The sequence below is a fragment of the Sus scrofa genome, chromosome 1 (assembly GCF_054392235.1).
Source record: "Sus scrofa isolate SSC_HxYL_T2T_F1_AM1 chromosome 1, Sscrofa_HxYL_maternal_Yorkshire_Landrace_v2.0, whole genome shotgun sequence".
Lineage (NCBI taxonomy): Eukaryota > Metazoa > Chordata > Mammalia > Artiodactyla > Suidae > Sus > Sus scrofa.
Window position 1 is genome coordinate 149854994 of NC_139383.1, and position 19333 is coordinate 149874326.

At 45.9% G+C, this 19333-nt stretch overlaps 2 protein-coding genes across 11 annotated transcripts in view; one reads left to right on the top strand and one right to left on the bottom strand.

Moving 5' to 3' along the window:
- GABRA5 (gamma-aminobutyric acid type A receptor subunit alpha5) overlaps positions 1-17527 on the bottom strand; it is an 81999-nt gene extending 64472 nt beyond the window's left edge. Inside the window, exons 1-4 of one of the 10 annotated variants that reach the window (XM_005654467.4) lie at positions 17443-17527; positions 15802-15861; positions 15260-15419; positions 54-175 (exon numbers count right to left, since the gene is read on the bottom strand). In XM_005654467.4, coding sequence (XP_005654524.1) covers positions 54-175; positions 15260-15345 — 208 coding nt within the window. In that variant the 5' untranslated portion in view covers positions 15346-15419; positions 15802-15861; positions 17443-17527. Of the gene's footprint in view, positions 1-53; positions 176-15259; positions 15420-15801; positions 15862-16616; positions 16727-16895; positions 16997-17131 lie in introns of those variants that run through there. The other 9 variants (XM_005654466.4, XM_005654468.4, XM_084976246.1 and 6 more) reach the window with 9 other exon arrangements.
- Positions 16118-19333, top strand: part of GABRB3 (gamma-aminobutyric acid type A receptor subunit beta3) — a 348038-nt gene continuing 344822 nt past the window's right edge. Inside the window, exon 1 of the mRNA XM_021098613.2 lies at positions 16118-16239. Coding sequence (XP_020954272.1) covers positions 16130-16239 — 110 coding nt within the window. The 5' untranslated portion in view covers positions 16118-16129. The remainder of the gene's footprint in view (positions 16240-19333) is intronic.

Here is a 19333-nt window from a genome sequence, read left to right on the forward strand (position 1 = left end):
AGCAAAAATTTCTGTTGGGCCTGGAAGGCCTCTGCCAAGGAGCACACACCCACCTCCGAGTCCCGGCCTCAGCCTGTTGTCATAGCCATCCAGGAGCCCGTCCAAGATCCTGGTGAATATTGTGATGTTGTCATTGGTCTCCTCTTTTACGGAACTGGTTGGCATTTGTGAAAAGCTTTTTAATGGAGAAACAAAAGAAAGGGTTTAAACTCTTGTAAGAAAAAACTTTTGTACGAAAGAGTGATTATTTCTTACAAATTCTTCTCAAGGTATAGCAACCAGGGAATAATACAGTGACTTGTCCTGGAGGGAGGGCATCTGAGAATGATCTTCTGTATCACCCACGTGACTGTTTCGCATACATAAGCCCTACTCTTGAATATCGTGAAAAGCCCTAATTCTAGAATAACCAAGCAGAGAGTGTCAGCTCTGGGCTGGCTGCTCATCAACCTCTCATGATGCTCAAAAGCCATCTCTCCCAGATTCTGAGGAGCTGCTTGTGTCAACAGTGTAACCATTTTTAAAACAAATTAGTCACTGAGCAGAGACAAGCAGGCTTAACCCACTCATAGGGGATTTCCAAGGTTTGGTTCAAACACAGAAAAACGGAGCCTTCCTTTTGTTCATGCAGTAGGGCCGGGGGTCTTAGGAGAACATTTAAAAACTTTATCCAAAGTTGAAAGATAAGATCAGTGTGCTTGAATTTCACTGGATCCTTAATTGGGAGCACCAGTGTTGTGAGCGTTATGTCAGGCCTAGAGCATATGGTGAAGGAACTATGGGGCCTTGGAAACCTCTCTGGGCTTCTGCATCATCAGCACTGCTAGTTGCTGGCACAGGAGCAGGAATTGTGAAGCCCAGCCTGAAAACCCTGGCTTTAAGTGATGCCGCCTCAGAGCAGAGTCTCAGGGACCACAGTGTCCTGTGTAACCAACTTACAATAAAACCCAGAGGTGAGCAGGCTGAACCTTCCAAGAGGTTCACAAGAAGACGAGTCTAGTTTGTATGATTCAGTGAAGTGACCCAGGCCTCAAAAATTCATGTCAACAGAGCAGCTAGAAATGAGAAGGGGCCCCGAGCAGATCCAGACAAACTGAGGAAGTGACTTGGAGGGAAAGAAAGTCACAAGTTGAGAAGATGGTCACATATACCAACATCATGGATTCTGCCTCAGGGGTCCATCACTGCTTTTTCAGACATGCAAATAGCAGGCTACATATTGTTACTAAGAACCTGACCCACGCAACTTGGCCTGGCTTCCGGAGGAATTCACCCAGCTGAAAGCCAGCTATGGTCCTAAGAAATCAGAACCCTTGGTACTTCGGAGCAGAACACGGGGGCTCCCGGCACGGCCCTAAAGTGCCTGGCTGTGGAGCCCACCTTGGCTCACGGGTTTTCTCTTTCATGAAATGGCTGAAATGAAGCCTGAGTCCTGCCATCAGCAGGTGGATCTGAGGGCTGCCTCACCCACTTCTTGAAAATTGGTTATTTTCACAGATTGCATCAAAACAGATCAATTCTTGATTGGCCTAAAGCGACTGCCTTTTGAATAAGAGAGTATAAAGTTCTTTGGATCTAATTTTCCCATCACCATTAAGATGCATATAATCGAAGCACTCACAATCTCAAATTTGATCCTGTTAGGATGGAGCCCACAGACACAATGTTCTTATTCTGTGACTTCTTATTTAAAAATATTATATTCCTTTTTCTCTGACAGCCATTATAGTTTCACAGTTTAGAAGACAAAGCACTCAGCCTTGCAGACCCAAAGCCAGGAGAAATTTGTCCTCCAAGTTTGCAAAAGAAAGTCTGTGCACCAGCCCAGTTGAACTACTGCTCAAACTAAATCTGGCTTCACTGTCCACTTCTCATGGAGTTCCTAACTCTGATCAGTTTGGCTATTCAATTCTAGACTTGGCCCAAACATCCAATTTTTGGAAGGTGCCCATTGGCTCTTTAACTTAGAATAGAGGTGAGAGCTAAGTAGAAAAAGCTTATGGCATTTTTTCCCCTCTTTTTTGGCCACCCCGTGGCATGTGGAGTTCCCAGGCTAAGGATCAGATCCGAGCCCCAGTTGCAACCTACGCTGCAGCTGCAGTAATGCCCAATCCTTTAACCCACTGTGCCAGACCGAGGATCAAACCTGTTTCCTGGTGTTGCTGAGACATCTTGATCCTGTTGTGCCATAGCAGAGACTCAGAAAAAGCTTATCACTTATATGCAGTATCTAAAAAAGCTTAACTTACAGAAATAGAGAGTAGAATGGTGGTTACCAGGGGCTGGGGGGTGGGATAGACTTGGGGAGACATTGTTTAATATTACAAACTTGCCCCTAGAAGATAAATAAGTTCTGGAGAACTAATGTCTGGTACAGTGATAACATAGTGCTTACAGTCAACAATACTGTGTCATAAACTTCAAAGTTGCTAAGAGGCTAGGTCTTAATTGTTCCCATCACAGAAGGAAATAATTATTCTACATGATAGAAGTGTCAGCTAATGCTAAGGTGGCGATCATATTGCAATATATAAATGTATCAAATCAACAGTGAAACACACAGTGTTTTATATCAATTACATATCAATAAAAATTTTAAAAATCAAAATCAGAAAAAAGAGAAAAAGCATGTCAATGTTTCAAGTAGATTTTTAAAAACTATCCATTAGCTGTTGTGAAAATGTTCTTACATTATATTTGATCTGAAGAGCTGCGACTGTTAGGAGGTAAAGACCACAGAGAGGGCCCATAGACCAGGCAGTCCCAGTGCCTGCCTCTAGGAGCATTCAGGGGCACTGCTCCATCACAGACTCAGAGAAACACCACTCCACGTGGTTCTGTTGTTGTTGTTGTTTGCTTTTTAGGGATATACCCTCAGCATATGGAGGTTCCCAGGCTATGGGTCTAATCTGAGCTACAGATGCTGGCCTACGCCAGAACCACAGCAATGCCAGATCCTTAGCCCATTGAGTGAGGCCAAGGATCGAACCCAAAACCTCATGGTTCCTAGTCGGATTCATTTCCACTGCGCCATGATGGGAACTCCTCCACATGGTTCTGAATTCAACTTCACAAATATCCAAATCATTGCCGAATGCAGTGGTATAGTATGCAATGCCTAAGAATTCCAAAGCTAACCTTCCACTTTTAGGCCAAAATTAAAAAAACTTTAAAAAGCGTTTGAATATATCTACAGCTACTTATACATAATTACACTTTTCTTGGAAGAGTTTCAGTATCTGTCTTTTTATGCTATAATTGCTTCTTGCAGTTATCTGTTTTTTGTTGTTGTTGTTTTGTTTTGTTTTTGATAGAGGCCATGGCTGGGGATCTGCCCTGATTTCATCTCTGTATTTACTGAAGGCAGGACCTAGGAGCTAGGAAACAGTTTCTTAAAAAGTCCTGAAAAAATGCCTGTCGGGGCAGTAGTGGTTCCTCTCATGAACAGCTGGGAAGTCCTCCTCAGTTCATAGGTCCTCCTCAATAACGATTCATCTGCAAGGATTTCCTTGTGGCATAGCAGGTTAAGGATCCTCCATTGTCACTGCAGTGCCCTGGGTCACTGCTGCGGTGTGGGTTTCATCTTTGGCCCGGGAACTTCCACATGCTGCAGGTGTGGCTCAAAACACCCAAAACGGACCTGCAGCTTGTGGTTATGAAGTGCACCATTTTCGCAACTAAGGAGATGAAGACCCTTCCCTTCTCACAGAAAGCAAATGCCACGCCCACATACAGGAGACTCTCGAAGGGGTTTGGTGGACTTGCTCATGCATATCAAGTTGTATAACCTGTATGGGACTGCTTCTAACATAAAAAACGTCAGTTCGCTTTGTTCCACCCTGGCTAAGCTAAACCTCTTGAAAAACAAAAGAAGACACAAATGCTGGACTGCGGCTTCAGTGAACAACTCTGTGCAGCGTCACATCTACGGGGCCTCCAGGAGGAAATCCTCCCTCAGCCCTCCAAGGCCTTCACTTGGGAGCAGAAAGCAGGCTCCTCACATCTTCACTGCGCTGAGTAAAACTAAAGAGCTCTGCTGGCCTGCAGGTCAGCTGCGAGCATCCAGATGCTTTAGGATGAGCCAAAAGCTCTGTTCTGGAGGAGCGGGGAGGGCGAGATTTTGTGAGGTACAACTAGACCCATTATTTCTGACAACAGCTTCTTATAAAGTAGAAAGAGTTGAAAATTTTGGTAACGTCCTCTTCAGTCTGAGGGTGAATTACTAGGTTCTCTTAAAATAGGATCTATTTCCTTATACATGCACCTTTTCTACAAACACATGTCACATTTAGTCCGTGACATACTTGCAACATTTTCAGATGATTGAGGTTCCAGAAAAGGGATGAGAAGGGAACAGTAGACTCAACCACCTATTGAAATATCCTCATGTTTTTCTCTCTCCCTGCTCAGGTATGGGTCTATACAAAAGGCATAAGGACTTGATCCCTAAACTTGAACTCTGAGCCCCATATTCCGGCCTGAGGAAGGAAAGCAGTGGTTGTGACAAGGGCAGGGACATAGGTGGGACATGACACTCAGCATGGGAGGGCTTCCTAGAAAGCTGCGAGTGGCTCCTGCCGGACCTGAAGTTCTGGATCTTTTCAGAGACTTCTAATGAATTCAGTGGGGGATGGGCAGCTATGAAATGTGTTGCCATTCAGGCTTATTTCACCAGCAGCATGTTTCAGAACTGTGAATGTGAATGAATGACTTTAGAAAGGGTAAACTCATGAAATTTCATGAACTGCCCGCCCCTCCCTGTTGTCTGACACCTGGGCTCTTCAAGATTCTGTGACTCTTGCATTAGCCTCTTCTGTGTTTCTAGACCTAGAGACTCAGTTTCTATTGATCTAGGAGGAATGAATACTGGAATTTTTAAGGTTCCCAACTGATCTTCACGTAAGCCTTGGGGGAGAGTGACCTCTCTAAGCCTGTCTGACATGGAAAAGTTGCTCTGTGAGCCACCTGCCAGAGTGACTCTAAATGACCCCAGAGAGCATCTCTCCTCTGTTACATCTTCAGAGAGGCTGCTGGGTTGGATGCAGTGCTTATTTCAGCAGCCACTCTTAACAAAGTTATTTTGGATATGGTATTGACCTTGTATTCTGTGAGTACTGGCAATGTGAAGGTGACAAAGGTGACGCCCCCCCACCTTAAGAACATGAGTGTATCTAAAAGAATGGCCACATTCTCAAAGGATTTCTATAACACACGGTTGGTGCAGGAAGCTTTGCAATACACAAAGCATTCTAGCAAGCCCAAGGAAAGAAATCGAGCTTTGTCTGGGGTCAGAGGAGAGGAAAACAAACATGAGCTATGGAGCAGGAACATCAGGTCTTAAGCCGAAGGGGCTGTGAGCAGTGACATTGAGAAAAGAAATAATGATGTCTGCAAAGGGCATGCAGGAACTCTGGTGAGAAGAGCCACGTGTTCAGGTCAAACTGGAGCACATTCACGTGCCTCGCTCCACTCCTATGATCTGGCTTGAAGGTGGTGGGAGACTCAGAGCATCTTCACAGGGATACCTTCTTTCCTTGTGGCCCCCAGGATGCTTAGGGATGATGGACTTAGTGGAGGCACCTGGAGGCATAAAGGCCCAGTACTCAGGAGATGGCAGGGGGCTAGGACAGGATGGTTGAGGCCATCAGCGGAGTTTTTTGTGGGGCAGGGCTGGGGGCGGGGAGAGGGGAGGGCCGGGGAGGAAGCGGGAGGGAGGAGTCTGAGTACAACAGGACAGAGATCCCAAGAAAGCTCTCTCCAAAATCAGCCAGTTACCAACAAAGTATGACTTGGGCAGTAGAATCTAAGCATTACCCAAGTGGGGAGAGAGCAAAGAGTTGCATTATTAGTCAAATCTAAGAGTCTCTTTATGAGAAAATTTTACTCCAATGTAACTTTCTATCAGTATTACAATCTCTGGTGATAATAATATGCTATAGATTCTATCTTTAAAGGTGCTTCATTTTACCAAATGATGCCTGATGACCTCCCCTAGTATTGGTATTTTAAAGGGTACATATTCAAGGGGTAGCATCATTTCCAGGGAAGAAAAATCTTTTGAGTCTTATACTACAATGGTGCTACCGATGGCCACATGTGATTTCCTGTGACCGTGATCTCTGCTTGTGCCAACAGCCATATTTGATTTCTAGAAAATGAGTTAGATAATGGCATCTGCAGACTGGAGTTAATGTGAACTGATCTGGGGGCTTGAATGGGCTTGCTTTTAGGCGGCAGTGAATCTGTCTTCCTGGATTGCATTTCTTTCTGCATTCTTTCTCCAGTGTTTAATTGCTTCTGAGAAATGTATCTCTAGTTTTTTGGCTTGTTACTTTAAGAGCATTAAATAAGCAGCTCTCCTCAAATCTCCAGTGTGTGCGCCACTTTAGCTAACCAAAAAGTATGTAAAATTTTATTCAGTGTTGCCACTGCTGTGACTTGGATCACTGCTGTGGTATGAGTTCAGATCCCTGGCCCAGGGAATTTCTCAATATCTCAGGCGCAGCCAAAAAAATACTGTGAATTTTTTTAAAAACATGGTGATGTGAAAGTCAACCAGAATTTCCAAATAAGAGTTGTTCCCTCTTATGATGGAAAACCTGGATTGACATATGCTTTATGTGGATAAAGTCATGGCCATAAAACATTATGCTGGAACTCTCAGATTGCTTCTACTCCCTTGGGCTGCATGCCACAGGTGCCCCCAGTCCTGCCTGCCAGCCACCTGGGGAGTGCTCAAGTCCACCCTAACCCTGCCTGCCACCTCTCTGGTAGATGCTCCACTCTTGTCCTCACCACCATAGCCTCCTTCCCAGTATAGAGTTTGCAGGCCATGCCCCCTCAGCTGATCCTGCCCACTTCCCTAAGACTCAGTCCCTTCAGCATCACTGGACGCCCCATGGATGTGATCATAAAGCATACGGATCATCCCAGCACTCACCACACACAGTTTTCCCTCCTTCCCTCACCGTTGCCATCAGTGATTACAGCCGCTATCATCCATCAGGGCTTCAGAGTCTTTAATTCACTCTCTACTCCTTTCCAGGTATTATTCCATCCCTAGCCTCTCTTCTCACCAAAACTCACTGAAGACTTGTCTCCTCTCGAGGTCTTGCTGCCTCTCCTCCCTTCTCTTACTCCCGCTTGACTAAGGCTTTTCCCACCTGCCTCCCAGTGCAAACTATCTCCTGGATGTTCAGTTGCATTGCCAACCCCAAGGGTCCAGTCTCAGTCCTCATCTGATCTTAGACCACATCACCTTCTCATAACACTTTTCCACATGGCTACAGGACACGGCTCTCCCTTCTTCTCTTCACTGGCCTCTTACCCTCCTGACCTAAAACAGTGGCATGTTCCAAGGCAGTCCAGGGACCTCCTTTCAGTCTACATGCAATCTCCAACTGATCTCATTCAATCCTATGGCTATAAATATCTCTCTGCCGTGGAAGAGATGTCATGCCTCCTGCTCCAATCTCTCGGACTCGGGACCTGTGTGTCCAACTGCCTGCCTGGCCTTGGATATCTGACCAGCATCTCACAGGTCCAAAACTGCCCTCCTGATCCTCAACCTCTTCTCCAAATATCTCCTTCAAGTAAAGGAACCAGTAGCATTTTCAGGTCAAATACCCAGGAGGTCTTCTTCTTTATGTTCACATCAACCCATCAACAGATCCTGCTGGTCAAAGTGTCCTTCCAGGTTACTGCGTTTGCCCCTTAACTGACATCCTTGGTCCCTCCTTTACTGCACCTCTCCACTCTAGACTCCTGGTTTATTCTCCACGTGGCAGCTGGAGCCAGCTTGAATGTTTATCACTCTACTGTCACATCTCAATGGGATCGTATTTCACTGACTTCAACAGCCGACTGCTCATTCTGGTGCTACCCAGCATGGCTCCTAAGGACCTGCATGATCAGTCCATCAGTCCCCCATGGCCTCTCTGATCCTGCCTCCCACCAACCAACCCTCCCCTTGCTGCCCTACACCCACTGCCCTTCTCACCTGGCCAGTCCTCTCCATGAAGAGTGCTGCTCCCGTCCTCACTTTCTTTAGACATCTGCTTGAGTGTCTCCCTCCAGCACACCTTGCTGCTTCCTACTCTGAATCACTCTGCATAGCAACACTTGTGTGCTCACTAATGAGTATATGTTTACTGTACTCCAGACATTGCCCTCCTGGACGGCAGACTCTACTCTGCCCATTGCAGGTTGTCAGCACCAAGACTAGTGCCTGGCACATAGGAAGAACCCAATAAACACTGATGCATCAGCAGGACACATTCCTCCAGGATGATCACATCCTGGTTCCTGGAACCTGTGACTGAATGTGCTACCTTACTATTTTATTTTATTTTTTTTTTGTCTTTTCTAGGGCCGCCCCTGCGGCATATGGAGGTTCCCAGGCTAGGGGTCTAATCAGAGCTGTAGCTGTTGGCCTATGCCAGAGCCACAGCAACACAGGATCCGAGCTGAGTCTGTGACCTACACTGACCTACACCACAGCTCACGCAACACTGGATCTTTAATCCACTGAGTGAGGCCAGGGATCAAACTGGCAACTTCATGGTTCCTAGTCAGATTTGTTAACCACTGAGCCACAATGGGAACTCCTGAATGTGCTACTTTACATGTCAAGGGAGAGCCTGCAGAGGTGACAAAGGTTATGGATTCCGTTGTGCCCCTCGCCCCCGCCCCCATAGGTCTAGTAAACCTTGGGTGTTTCCTGGTCACAACATCCTGAAAAACCAATCCTCCCCTTGCTGCCCTAGCACTGCTTGCCGACCTGGCCATGTTTCGGCATTTAGCATACATGTAGCTACTCATTCTTCACATCAACCCTGTGATGTAGGCTCTGTTTTTTGCTCGTTTGTTTGTTTTTGGTTTTGTTCTTTGCTTTGTAGGGCTGTACCCACAGCGTATGGAAGTTCCCAGGCTAGGGGTCGAATCAGAGCTGCGGCTGCTGGTCTACACCACAGCCACAGAAATGTGGATCCGAGCCATGTTGTGACCTACACCACAGCTCATGGCAACACTGGATCCTTAACCCACTGAACGAGGCCAGCGATAGAACCCGAATCCCTGTGGATACTAGTTGGGTTCATCCTCGTGGATACTAGTTGGGTTCGTCCTCATGGATACTAGTCGGGTTCATTACCACTGCACCATTATGGGAACTCCAGGATCTGTTATTAACTGCACTTAAAGATTAGGAAACTGAGGAGTTCCTGCTATGGCACTGTGGGTTAAGAATCTGGCTGCAGAGATATGGGTTCCATCCCCAGCCTCGTGCAGTGCGTTAAAGGATATGGTGTTGATGCAGCTCTGCAGTATAGGTTGAAGCTGTGGCTCAGATTCTGTGTCTGGCCTGAGAACTTCCATATGCCATGGGTGTAGCCATTAAAATATATATATTTCCTATACATATTTTCCTATATATTAGGAAACTGAGTTACAGGAAGGTTTAGTAATTCCAATGCCATGCAGTAAAAGTGCAGCGACAAGGACCAGAGCAGCTTGACTGCCCTCTGTCCAAATGATACCTACATCCCCCAAATAGGAACCAATTGATTATAGCATAATGGCCCAATTGCTTTGCTGTTGTTGAAACTGAAAATGAACTGGCCTTGGGTTTCATTAATTTTAGGTTTGCTTTTTGATCTTGAAATAAATTGTTAAATAAGTACAAATAAAATAGAATTTTCAATGAACTGCTAAAGCCTGTTTCATAGTATATCTTATATTTCCTAACATATGATCCCTTCTCTATAATATACTTCACAGTTCATATTTTGTATTTGACTTTATTCAGGCTACTCTTTTGCAGCCTATCTTTAGAGTAGTGTTATTTGAGTTCTAGGTTAGGACATTATTTTGTTTCCCCATTCTGTCCCTTTTCGTTGTACCTTAAATAGTCAATATTCAGACATTCCGGAGAAGGTCCTGCATGGACAGTGTTAGCCCAGGCCCTGAGCTCTGACATGGATCCTGACTTTGACACTTTCCAGGCACATTTCTCTATTGCCTGAACTCTTTTCACCTACAAAGCTAGGGTTTTGTGAAAACTACACAGTACATTTTTTTAAAACACATTCTGGAAATGAAGGCGATATACCCATATAAACACTGATGATTACTGTTGCAGTCCTATGATAACATTTTTCTATCTTTTTTGTTTTGTTTTATTTTGCTTTTTAGGGCTGCACCTGCTGCATATGGAAGTTCCCAGGCTAGGGGTTGAATGGGAGCTACAGCTGCGGGGCTACACCACAGCCACAGAAACTCGGGATCCGAGCAGCATCTTCGATCTACACCACAGCTCACAGCAAGGCCAGATCCTTAATCCACTGAGTGAGGCCAGAGATCAAACTTGTAGCCTCATGGATACTAGTCAGGTTCATTACTGCTGAGCCACATTAGGAACTCCCAAAATTCTTCTACTTTTGATTCTAATATTTTCCTTTGAAACTTCACACCAATTAAAATACGCATGTTATGCAATTGCACCTTTGTAAAAATCCAAAAGCCTACATTCTCCTTCTCCCCTTGAACCAAGCCAGTGACTCATCTTAGAGCTGATCGGCAGACAGGGCTGGCTGGGTCGACTCTGGCTGCCCGTCCTTCTGAGCTTTGCCTTAGCTCACTGCCCGCTGGCATGATAAAACTGCCAAGAGTTTCTTCTGTATAATAGGTAATTTGGAAGTATTTTCTTTTGGTGCTTTAGAAAGAAATGTTGGACATTACTCTGTAGCAGGGTCTTAGTCACCTAAAATGTTTACACTAGATGAGATCCCTGGCCATCCCCGGGACTTCTACCTAGACGCTCCATCACCTGTGTGTATCCTAACTGCTTCACAGCACTTCTCTGTGTTTTCGTTTTTTGTTTTTTTTAAATAACTTTTACGATGACTGTTTGTCCTAGTCTCGTGAACCTACAGTTACAGGCAGGAAAGAACTTGCCATCTGGGGATTCACAAGAGAGAACTTGCCATTTAAAAAAGACATTGTGAGTACTTGAATGACTCAGAGAGAGAGAGTACTTTCTGCTCTAGTTAAAAGAAGAGAACCGTCCCTGAGAACGTGTATAAACAAGTCCTCTTCATGAAACCAAAGGTCCCAGTTAGCATGCTCATGTAGACTGAGAAAGAAGAACCTTATCTATTCCTGCTCTTAAGTTCTTCTATGAGAATATGCCTGTAATAAAATACTGTTTTCCAAAGCCTATTTGAATTATAGCTCCCATGTGATAAAATTCTAACTCATTTTTATATTTTCCAATAGATAAACCTCTCAAAAATGTTTAATACGGTTAAATGAATGGAATCAGATTTTTCCTTATCATGGAGTTGATAATTCTCAAATGTATCTTACAATTATTCCGGGTCAATCAAGTCTGATAAAGTATGATTTTTCAAATGATAAAAAATTAATTCAAGATTAAATTTTTTTTTTTTTTTTGGTCTTTTTGCTATTTCTTTGGGCTGCTCCCACGGCATATGGAGGCTCCCAGGCTAGGGGTCGAATCGGAGCTGTAGCTGCCAACCTACACCAGAGCCACAGCAATGCAGGATCCGAGCCGCGTCTGCAACCTACACCCCAGCTCATGGCAATGCCGGATCGTTAACCCACTGAGCAAGGGCAGGGACCGAACCCACAACCTCATCGTTCCTAGTCAGGTTCGTTAACCGCTGCGCCACGACGGGAACTCCTCAAGATTAAATTTAATATGATGTATTTTGACATGACATTGATTCAAACACTGTTTCTGTGCTAGTTTTTTATACCATGTGCATTTGATTACTGGCCTCGTTAAAATAATGATAATGCCCCAAATTATACCTTGTCCCTAAACGTGACATCGCATAAGGCTGACAGTCACATAAGGCCTCTGCTCTGTTATACACTTGACTCATGCTCTGTTATATAACTTAAAACTAACAGAAGAATTACAAAGGCTATTGAAAATGAGCTACTAGTGGCTCTGATCAAATTTACAGAATAAAAGGGGTAAGAAATGAGACCTTTTTTTTCCAAAGCAATTTTGCATTAATTATCTCTTATAGTCACCAAATATATTTTACCTAACACATTTATAAACTTTCTGATTGCCAAATCCACATGCTTTTCACAACCAGTGAGATAAATTTGTATGGCACAGAAGCACGAGTGTGCTTGCCTCTTTCCTTCTCCTCCCTGACTGGTTTCCCATCATCCTCCTAACCCTCCACCACATCTGGTTTCCTTTATGTATTTACAGGCACCAGCATTTCCCCTGTCCCACAAAGTTCAAACCAAGGCCTTTTGTGCTTCCCTGTTCACCTTTCTTTGGAACCAAACTACATAAACTCTTTCTTTGGGGGAAAATAACAGCGCTTACCCAAACTCTTTTTTTCCTCGTAATCTCAGAATGGAAAACTCTCACTACTGCAATGCAGAGAAAACCTTCCAGAATTACACCCCCTTTCCCTATAGATTGGTCTGACCTAGTCCTTCCTTGCATGTGAAGTCAGGGGAGCTCCAGGACCACCAGGGTTTGCTCTGAGAAGGGCTGCGTACAGGACCCCAGGATGACCAGCTCAGTGAACTTCCCCAGGAAGCTGCCCATCACTCTCACCTCCCCTACTATAAGACAGGGCTACTGATGCTTAGCTCATGAGGGTCCTCCTAGGGTGTCCCTAAAACATAACAAGAGGCACTCCATATTGCAATAGCCTTCTGTCAAGATTTTAAGCCAATAAGTGAAACCTTTTTTGCAATTCGACAAAACTACTCCTAAGTACATTTAGAGCAATAAGCAAGTGAGGAGAAATAAGTAGGGATGTCAAGATGTCTTCTGTAGAAAACCACACCCTGCTGGGCAGGGCGTGTGAAGCCAGGCTTGCTGCTTTGCTATAGACCTGGTCATCAGAAGCAACTGGACGCGTAGGGCCGAGAGCTAAAAGCACTCAGAAGGGCTGATGTAAAATCCCACTTACAGGAAGCTCTTCTAATAGAAATGATCTCAAACACTTAAAACAGTTGTAAGCCGAATATGATCACTGTAGGAAAATGTATAATAGCACACCTCGAACAAGGCAAATATCCCAAATTAGGAAAGAAGCTGATGGTGACGCACTGCAATCATACTCATCCATTTTAAATCATGCATTTTAAAGAGTGTGTAATAACAAAGTATTGGTATGACGAAAGCAGGAAAATACAAAACTGACGGCACAGTATAACCCCAACTGTATAAAAGTAGACACAGAAGGAAGGGGAAGAAAACACCATGATATACAGGATGGTTGTTTCTGTGTGGTGAAATTAGGGATGTTTTCCTTTTCCACATACTATTCTGTATCTCACACATTTTCTGCAGTTTGTGGGTATCGTTTTAAGATAGACTATTGACCTTCTATCTAACATAACCACTCAGATTTGGGTGCGGCCAAAACCCAAAAACCCAAACAAACCAAACTCCTCCAATAGCTAATTCTCTAGGGAGACCCCTAATTCTCGAGGGGTTATTCTACCATTTGTTCAGTATGAGTTTCTAGAAACTAACAGTTATCTCTCTATTTTGAAGATGAGCCCAGAAAACCACCAAATTAAATAAAGTATAGCCGCTTCTAATGGCCAAACTCCATATGCACATTCCTTCATAATTCAGACTTTCATCCACCAGGAAATACAGTAACCTCATGACTTCAGGATGCAAATTCACAAAAGCAGATCTGACCAAAATCTTAGAAAACACATGTTCCCAATCCGAGCATATTTCTTACCCCTGAAATAGTGCTAAATACATGCAAACTAACTGCCCACTGCATTAACCTAGCAATTTAAATATTGTGTCTGATTTTACTTCTATACACATGTCTCGTTCAGAGGAACACTGGGAACATCATGGTTAAATCCTCTAGGATTCAGCAGCTGGGAGAGTCCTTGGAAGGAACAACATTCATTGAACAGATAAGGGAACAGAAAGCAGAGGTGGGGACTACATTGAGAGAAATAAGCAAGGGAGTGGAGCCTCTTGCATTCAAGACTGGCAGCAAGGCAAGAAAAACAACTAACACTCTGTCCCAAGGGAAAACTCTATGGCCAAGGGGCACATCCCACAGGCATGGTTAGCGTGCAGTCTGTCGCCTCATGGTGCTGAGGGGCTGGACCAGTCCCTGGCAGACCTGGCACACAGTCTCAGGGCTGTCAGGTACCAGCCACACCCCTGGGAGTGGCCACATGCCTACCTCTCTTTCAGGTTCCTTCTCTGTACAGACCTGGGAATATCAGAAGAACAGAAAAAGTCCAGAGGACAAAGAGAGAATGGCATGGAATTGGAAGGGTCCTCCTTCCTGTCAGCTAGCATGGGGGTGGGTATATTTACAGGCTGGAGCAGGATCCTGGCCCCTTGTGTTTCATGAAAGTGCTGGCTGCACTGTGCAACCTCCTCGGCTGATTTTCACAAGAAGAATGCCTGGCAACTTTGATCCTAAAATTTACCTTCTTAATTGTACTCCACCAATTTGACATCATAATCCTTTTGATTAGTCAGAACAGTTTTGGGAAGGAGAGGAGAGTAAAGGAACATCAGCACCTCTTAAGAATATTTACCAGGAAAGTGGATTTTCATTAATTTGATGAAAAAAGATTAGAATTGCTACACTGATACTCAAGGCCAAGATCAAAGAGCTGAAAGGAATTGATATCGCCTAGTGTCCTAGGGTTGTGGGGGGGGTGGTGTCCTGAAAATCTTCAGACAAATATAATTTCTGGTATCTGCACCTGTATTCAGATGGCCAGTGCAAGGCCTTTGGCTCAAGCCAGGCCCACGGTGAGTCCTTGTCAATGCCACCTAGCATGAGCCAGGCAAACTCTTTAAAAACGCAAACTCTGCATAATGCAACCAAGGAGGGCAATCAAAATGTTGAACAACACCTTGTCCAACAAGTAGTAAATGTCCCTAAGGCATGTCAATTTCTGAATCTTGCTTTAACCTGAGTAGGAGGAAACACAGCTTCCTCTGGAACCATCTTCTGCTTTCATTTCTGTAAACATAATCTGCCTCTTTTCTCTGACTCACTTCAGAGACCCCACACTTGGAGCAGCCTTGCTCAGGAATAAAGCATGGGGTAGGGCAAAGACTCTTATTTATTTACAACTGATAAAAAGGGGGTGGGAATTGCAAAAGTGGCCAGTGAAGGCTTGCTGACGTATACTCAGCAAAGTTTCTGAAAGGCACTTGTGCCCCAAAAATTGTAAAATCAAAGCATAGATGATAACTTACCCAAAGTGACTGGCTAAGTTCATGGAAATACAAAAGAGAAGGAGATTTTTGATCATGATAAAGCTAGAGAACATTCCATTGTCCATTCCCAGTAAGAGTAATAGCTGAAGCAGATGAATTTGGAAGAATAACTGTTTCTTTCTCCAACTTGATCTTGAAGCTGCAAGGTACATAAGGGGGAAAAGCATATAAACATGAATGTTCTCATGTCACAGTTCCTGGAATCAAATCCTACTGCTAACAGGCAATTCAGAAAGAAAGGAGCCTGGCTATTCTTATCCAGCATGGCTCCACCTTAGGTGTTTTCTGTGTTCACTGGCCAGCAAGCTGGGGCATAAAAAGAAGTTACAATATGCCTTAATCTTCACTTTTACTCAGAGTGCAGAAACATTCTCCTAATTTATTTTTCCCATGTCTCAAATACTTTGTTGTACTTTTACCATGTTATCAAATGACCCATTTAGACCTATTATTAGAATAAATGCCTCAAGTTATCTAACTGTATTTTGCATCTGTCAAATCCACAAGTGGAATCATTTTACCTTTCTGAAATATTTGCCACGCGTTCAAAGCCAGCAAGCTACTCCTTGTTCTGCAAGGTGCTGAGAGAAAGTATGTGGAAAGAGGGGAAAAAAGGCACATTTAAGAAACAGATCTTCGCAAGATCACGATGCTATAAGAACTGCTTATCAGGGGATTGCCACGTTCTCAGCATTCTGTCCCCCTGACCAAAGAACTTAAGGATCAGATCACTGCATTTGGGGAAGTCTCTAGGCTCTGTTATGGGCCCTAATGAATGAATTTGAAATCCAGGCAGGCACAATCCCTGGGCTCTGCAACTAACCTTAGCGAAGGCATATATTTCTCAACATGCGCATAACGCAAATAGGTGCACACCATACAGGAACACCGCGTGCTCAAAAGAAACGTTTTCCCAAGACGACCCCAGGCCAACTCCAGAAGAGGGAAACACACAACAGGTACTTCCACCTCAGAAACCGGGGCCTTCGGGTCGAGAAAGGCAGGGCGGGGGTCGCCTGGGCGCGTCCTGGGGCTCGTCGCCAGACCCGGGCCGGAGTCCCGGCGGCGAGCACGCGGCGCTGCATGCGGGAAACCCGGGCGGCGCCTCCTGCTGCCCTCAACCCGGAGCTGGGACCACCCAAGAGAAGCTGCCCTCCCACAGTCCCGGGACCGTTGTCGGGGCTCGCCGGCGCCGGGGGCGGCATTGCGGAGCCGCAGCCTCCACCGCCCCTGGCACCCGCGGCCCCGCAGGGTCGGCCTCCCGCCCGGTCCGCAGCAGCGTGCCCAGCTCCTCCGCTCGCCGACCCTCCCCGGCTCGCTTCTGGCCCCGGCCGACCTCCCCGGCTCCTGCCCCGGGTCCAAACCGAGCGTCCTGCGGGGCAGCGCTCTCTTCCTCGCGAGGAGCGCGCGGTGCGGCGGTGGCTCGGCGTTCCCCGGCCTCGAGAAGCCCGCGCGCCCCGCCCGCGCCCCCTTGCTGCCGAGCCCGCGCCCACCCTGCCGGCAGCGCCCCTACGACATGCGCCTCGGAGCCCCAGGGCCGCGGGGCCCTCCGCGTGCGTGATCTCGCCCCTCGGCTCCAGTGACATAGGCGGGTGCCCCACGTCCCAATTCCTACCGGCGGGCGGGCGGGCGCTGCGCCCTCCTGGTGCCCCGTCCGGCCAGGCTGCGCCGCTCTGGACGCCCCTGCTCTCCCGCACCGGCTGTGCCTCCGCAGTCGCCGGGGGAAAGTTTGCGCTCCTGGCAGCCCGCGGCGCCCCGCCTGTCTCCACCTCCCTTCCCGAGCCAGGTGCCCGGAGGAGAGGGGCCGAGCCGGGGCCGCCGGTCCTCTCGCCCTCGCCTGCAGCTCCTTACCCCGCTGCCCCGACCCGGCGCGCCCGGGCTCACCCTGAGCGCCAGCCCAGGAAGGCGAGCCGTCGGCGAGGGTGCATCCTCCTCCTTGTTCGCCTGTTCACGGCCGGCTGGCAGGCACGGAAGGCCGGTGCGGCGTCACCGCCCCATGCCGCCAGCGCGAACTTCCCCACTCCTCCCGGGCAGAGCGGCTTCGGCGCCCCCCGCGCTCCCGCCGCCGCCTTGCGGCTCCGCTCCGCGCCGAGCCCGAGGCCGCGCGCTGCCCTGCTGCGGATCCCCCCGCACCCTCAGCGCACTCGCGCGCTCGCTCTCACCTCGCCCGAGCGCCACATGTCGTCTCCGGCTTTGAGGAACGTTCCTCTGCAGAGGCGCTCCGGTAGAGGCCGCCAGACGCTCACCAAACGAACCCTTGCCTCTGGCCGGCTCTGTGGAGGGGGAGGGCTCGGGACCCGCGGTTGGCCAGGTTTGGGATAGGCCACATTCCTAATGAAGTTTCTTGGGGACCTTCGAGAGCACCTTGGTGCCCTCTGTTATAAGCCCCTTCTTCTAGAGCAGAGATGGACAGGGAGTGTAGGAAGGCAGCCCAGAGGCCGTTGCTCTGAGAGCTTTCCTAGTCTAGGACCCACCCCGAGCACCTTACTGGCCTGACCCTATCCCTTCCTGGGTCCTCCACACAGGCCTCTGTGGACACAGGCCTCTGTGTCCACATCTCCTATTCGCTTTAAAAAGAACCTAGCTGGTGAGGATCCCCCCCCCTTTTTTTTAAATCTGTAATTCATTGCTAAGGGAGGGAAAGTCAGAGTAAAATCGGATTAATTAGAATTAAGCATTTATCTAATTGCAGTACATATTTGAGAGGTTTAGAAAACTCTTTTTGCTTGATAAGAAGCCGCCTTAGTAGCAAGGGGCCCTGGAGTCTGCAGACCTCAGAGTGGGTCTGGGGCGTGGACAGAGGTGCAGGCACCCTCCTGCACCCATGTACATCCGGGATTTCATTATTGGGGGTTATGTCTGTCTGCCACGCTTTGCCCACCATGAGAGGTGAGGCTGGCATTAAGTCAGGATGGAATAGGAATGCAAAAGTAGGCACAAACCTTGGTTTTCAAAAGGCAGCATCTGGTTTCCTGGAAAGGGGGATGTCTCCTGACTATGAGAACACACAGGGTGAGACCTTTGAGATTTAAAGTAAAACCACCAAGAACATGATGGGAAGTGTATTGTTATTTCCACATCTTTGTGACACTGCGTTGCTTACAATTGCTTTTAACAGAATAATTGTGAGAAAGGCAAATTTCTAACTGTCAGAATCTTTAATCTTTCAATGTGTGAAGTCACTGTATTCTGCAGTTATGAATAATGCGTGTATTCCAAATCTAAGCTAACTTCTGGCACTTTTGCACATTCTGGAAAGTCTGAGATTTTCCAAAAATAACACCTTGTGAATATATTTCAGGAACAGGACATAAAAATGCATAAGTGTTCTAAATATAAGGAAGTGTTATTCTGAATATATACTTAGTTACAGTATTCAATAACTCTGATTCTAGTGGTTCTGTATGAAAAAAAATTAGGTAAGATGCTCATTTGAAAGGCTTTTCTGATTCTAAAATGAATAAGTTGAACACATGCATTTCTTCATTTTCTAATTTTTCAAAAGTCCTATCACTAAGATAAAGTTCATTGATAGTCAAAAACCATAAAATTAACAATAATTTAAAATCATATAATTTTAACATACTAGGTGTGTAGAATTCTAGATTTAGAGGTACCTGTAACAGATGCTCTTTTCCCAGGATTAAACAACATAAGGTAAACTAAATAATTCAGATAAAGAATGTATTTAAAGCTTTATAGATTACCAAAGTCATTCAGTAATTTTTGCAAAAATAATGTAGATAAACCAGGGATTATTTTGGATTAGTGAGAGTTACAAACACTAATTCTTAACAATAATACCTTAATGAATGAAATTAAGTGTAAGAGAATTTATGTTCTTTTGATGAGTTATTTTTTAAATTTCCATGTTTTTGATAAGTTTTCTATCAGTTTAATTTCAATGCATATTATTGCACACATGGAAATCATCTTTAGTAAGATCTAGTCTTTAAAACTGGATTTAGCACATGGCTTAAATACTTACTTTCTCCCTGTGATGAAATGATTAACCTAGTCTCTCCTTTTAATATGTATGAACAGATAACAGAT